The 4,661-nt window shown below is 35.7% G+C and overlaps 1 protein-coding gene across 1 annotated transcript; it reads right to left on the bottom strand.

The window, feature by feature from the left end:
- Nucleotides 1–244: 244 nt before the first annotated feature.
- On the bottom strand, nucleotides 245–1,174 carry LOC131608253 (probable calcium-binding protein CML25). The gene has a single exon (XM_058880167.1). The coding sequence runs from the start codon at nucleotides 959–961 to the stop codon at nucleotides 401–403; it is 561 nt and encodes a 186-aa protein (XP_058736150.1). The 5' UTR covers nucleotides 962–1,174; the 3' UTR covers nucleotides 245–400.
- Nucleotides 1,175–4,661: the final 3,487 nt, after the last annotated feature.

Here is a 4,661-nt window from a genome sequence, read left to right as displayed (position 1 = left end):
TTTTATATTAATTAATAATTTTTTTGGGTTAATATCGATGTCAGTCATTTTATCTCTAAAATCATCATCAATGTAATTTCAATTAAGAAATCCCTAAAAATTAGAATGATGAAAAAACTAAAAAGACGTCCTATCCTACGATTTGAAAGCGAAAATTTATACCTAGTAAAACACATTCATAAGATTTTATATACAAATAACATTTGCTAAATAAAAAAAATTATTAAAACAACTAAAAAAGAGATTAAAAAAATCCATGATAGAATCTACTACAAATATTTAAATTACATAAAATAATATCAAGAAACTTTATCATTTTTTTCATAGCTTCAATTTTATAGCAACGAGGAACAAAAGCATATATTAAAAAAAAAAAAATCCCAATAACAATTAAATCAATTCATTCCGTAGGCATAGGCTCAGGTTTGACCCTATCCGTCGTATCATGACGAGAACCCATCATCATCATCATCCTAAACTCCTCAAAATCAATCGTCCCATCACCATCACTATCCACACCCCCAATCATCCTCCTACACTCCGCCAACGAACACTCCTCCCCGAGACTCCTCATAACCGTATTCAACTCCTCCGCCGTAATCGACCCGTTCCCATCCATATCAAACACCGCAAACGCATCCTTCAGATTCTCCAAGATCTCATCCGAATCAACGCCTTTGGTATTCAACTCAATGAACTCCGGTAAACTGATGCAACCGTCGCCGTCGCCGTCAACCTCGCGGATCATGTTGTTGAGTTCCTCCTCGGTCGCAGGTTGGCCTAGGCTTCCCATGATGGATCCGAGTTCCGAGGCCGAGATCTTGCCGTCGCCATTGACGTCGAATTTCTTGAATACTTCTTCGAGCTCACCCGCGAGACGCGCGCGTGAGCGCACGGAGAGGGAGGCTGAGCGCGATGGCGTTGAGGATGACGATGGGTTACGGTGGAACAGTGATTTCATGGTAACGGAAATTAGAAATGATGATAATGAAGAAATTTAGTACAATTTTTTTTTTTGTGATGAATGAATGAGAAATTTGAATTGGAATTGGAAATGAGAATGAGAAGAGAGAGATTAGGAGAAAATAGATTGGTTAATTAAGTTTGTGTTATGTTTTTGTGAACAATGTTGGTGAGATTTGGCTATATTTAGAGAGGTTAATTAAAATTAGGCGTGATTGCAGCATGCTAATCGCAACGGCGTGACGAATTAGCTAAACCACCCGTTTTTATTTGACAACGTTCTATTAGGTGAATAGTTTTTTTAAAAGTAATTGTTAGGTTGAAAGTTATTATGTATAAAATAAAGAGATTTGCTATCTTGATTTTTTTTTCCACCATATTAACTATTCTTATGTATTTGATTATTTTGTAATTGATTTAAAAATAAAGAGATCTTCTACCCCTCGATTTTCAAAATTGAAAGGGTTCATTTTGTTTTAACTAAACTCTCTGACGCGCATCTCTCTTTTTTCTCAACGATGACGTTTCTTTTTCTCCCGAGTGGTTTAGAAAAAGAAGCTAAAGAAGAATAGTAATATGGCAAAATTCTTTCTAGTGAAATTCCTTCATATATCTCTAAAGTTTTGATCAATCAACAACGTGATAGTGTGTCTGGTGAAACTGACATTGGTTTTCCCTTTGAGTCAGTTGAACCATAGTCATAAGAAGTATGTTCCAAATATTGATTTTCTCAACATTCCAAATGGTAGTAAGTGTAATCTAATTGCTGGTGGAAATAGGATTAATGTGCCACTCATGTAAGGGCCTATAAACATATTGTCTGACATGTTGACAAAATCTCAAATTCATAAAGAGAATGAAGATGTGAGCCCTGAGAATAATTTTGTGAGGAATGATGATTATGTTCATGGTAAGACTGAATCTGTTGTAACCCATAGCGGTGTTGTTAATGAGAAAAGGTCGTTTGCATCAAAAGGAAAGAAGAATCATGTAGTAGAAGATTTGGAGAAAATTGTTAAGACACTGTGTGAAGATATGGAAGATGAAGACTTTGATCTCAGTAGTATCGATGAAGACCATGTTGTTGTTGACAAATTAGAAAACACCATGCTATCTGGTGAAGAAGATGGAAGATTTTATGATGTTGAAACTCTTGATCCTATTGTCTATCTGGGAGCCATCAGGTTGGTACCAAAACGATCGTTTATTATGAAGCTCGGACTTTATCAAATGGATGTGAAAAATTCTTCCCCAATAGGTTGTCAGTAAAAATGTTAGAGCATTATGTGCAATAAATGCGGTATGAGTTAAGCATGGTAGAAGATGTTACCTACTTTCTTGAGTTCAAAGTGAAGCAAATGAAGGACTACACCATTAATTCCTAAAGAATATATGCTGGAAGTGGTGGTACTCATGTGGAGTAACAAAATGCTTAAAGATATCATCAAAAATGTCTAATAAGATGTTTCAGACAACTTATGTGACATGTTGGGTGACTGAGTTTCCAACTTATAGGAAGGATGAGCAAGTTGCGCTTACTAATTATGAATTAAATAGAAAGCTTGTTCAAACAAGTGAATCAAAGATGGTCGCTAAAGTAAAATTCTTGGACATTGTGTCCACCATATAGAAAATGGAAGGTGTCACAAGGATTCTCACAAATGTTTCTCTTTCTCTCTTCGACAACATGTCTTTCCATTATGAGGAAAGTATGTTGAAATGGAAGTGTTTGTATCACAAGAGGATGTGCCTTGAAATGGGCTGTCAAATGAAGCTTTGACATTTGAAGAAGTTGTTCACCTGCTGGAGGATGTTTTTGTGAAAGACAAGGAGAATCCGATAAGTAACATTTATGATGATGATAATTTAGATGATAGGAAGTGTACATCTGGTGGATGCATAAGCTTAATATCTTGCCTCAGTAAAAAGAAAAATTGTGTGACATTATCTATTGATGAAGCTGAATACATTGTTGCAGGGAGCAGTGGTACACAATTACTCTGGATGAAGAAAATGTTAAAAGAGTATAATGTGGGATAAGATGTCTTGACATTGGTCTGTGACAACCTGAATGCTATTAATATTTCTAAGAATCCTGCTCAACAGAGTAGGACCAAGCACATTGACATTCGTCACCAGTTCATTATAGAACCTATGGAAGATAAAGTTGTGAATCTTCAGCATATAACATCTGGAAAATAATCAAATGATATTGTTGTCGCAGCGTAATGTTTATTTATTCCAAAAGGAAAGGGAAAATTTCTATAAAATCCTAAAATAACAAAAATATGGTCGTCCCAACCAAATTCAGGTTCAAGAGTTAGTTATGCGAAGGGAAGATATTAGCACCTCTCTCATCCGTTGTACTCAACGGGATCCATTTAGTTAGTTTTGCGAATATGAATGTTACCTTAAGATATTTGCTTTCTTCTAATTATTATGCGTTATGTAAATAAAAAAGGAGGAACTAAAAATAAATTTTTATTTAGAGTGCGTGACAAGATTGCGAATCTCGTTCTTATGTATCCTCTGGTGTGATGATGAATCCAAAGCTATGTAGTTCTTTTGTAGCAAATGTTTGTGTGTTGGTTGATTTTAAGGAATGATGCTTAGGTCGTATCGAGCAACTAAATATTGCTTGTTGCTCGCGCTTGGAGGCTGAAGCGTTTGTTTGTTTCACGTCGAAATGGATAAAGCATCACTCGTTTGTGAAAAGGTTTTCGCTAATTGTGCTAAGGCAGAAAAATATAGTTCGATCAATATGGCGTATGCCAACCAATCGTTTACTCGTGGAGCGTGTGCGGATGTGCATCCATCCATTCCCGTTTCATCCAATTTTGTAATTTGGAATTTGTTGGCGGAAGACGAATATTCGACCAATATGGTGTACGCCAACCAACTGTTTATTCAAGGAGCATGTGGTTGTGCATCCACCCATTCCCTTTTCATCCAAGTTCGATTAATGTATTTTATTCAGAAGATGAGTGTTCAAACAATATGGCGTACACCAACCAATTGTGTATTCGAGGAACAAGTGGATGCTCACCCACCCATTCCCTTTTCATTCGATTTTAATTATGAAAAGATTCCAAATCCGATTAAATCATAATGCAAAATAACTAAAAACGACGCAAGGACGCAAATTGTAACATGCAGAAATTCTAACGTGAGATCGCAAATTCTAACTTGAGGTCACAAAATCTAACACGAGATTGTGAACTCTAATGTGAGGCCGCGAATTCTAATACGAGGTCGTAAATTCTAACGCGAGGGTGTAACTTAACGCCATGTATTGTACGAAACACAGTGTCGGATACAAACACGCAACAAAATGACACGAAAATTACGCGCATATAATAATCATAGCCAACACACATTTATCATAATAGAATCAAAAAGCATTGTAACACACATATATTGAGCTAACGCATGCAAATTCGTGTAACGTGCAAGTTAAGCTAACATATGAAATGGTGTAACGTAATATTGTCAACAAACAACGTTGAACGTGTGTAACACGTTTGAAATCAATTTTAACACAAAGAAAACAAAAAACAACACATAATACAATGCCAATTCTTTTACAACATTACATGATATTACAATATCAAAACAAATTTAGCAGAGCCATGGTAAAAATAAGCGAACATAATCGACGTTCAAAAAAAAGCACAGAAACAACAAATACGCAATAAAAC

The sequence above is a fragment of the Vicia villosa genome, linkage group LG5, assembly GCF_029867415.1.
Source record: "Vicia villosa cultivar HV-30 ecotype Madison, WI linkage group LG5, Vvil1.0, whole genome shotgun sequence".
Classification (NCBI taxonomy): Eukaryota; Viridiplantae; Streptophyta; class Magnoliopsida; order Fabales; family Fabaceae; genus Vicia; species Vicia villosa.
This window is presented reverse-complemented; position numbering and strand designations above follow the sequence as displayed.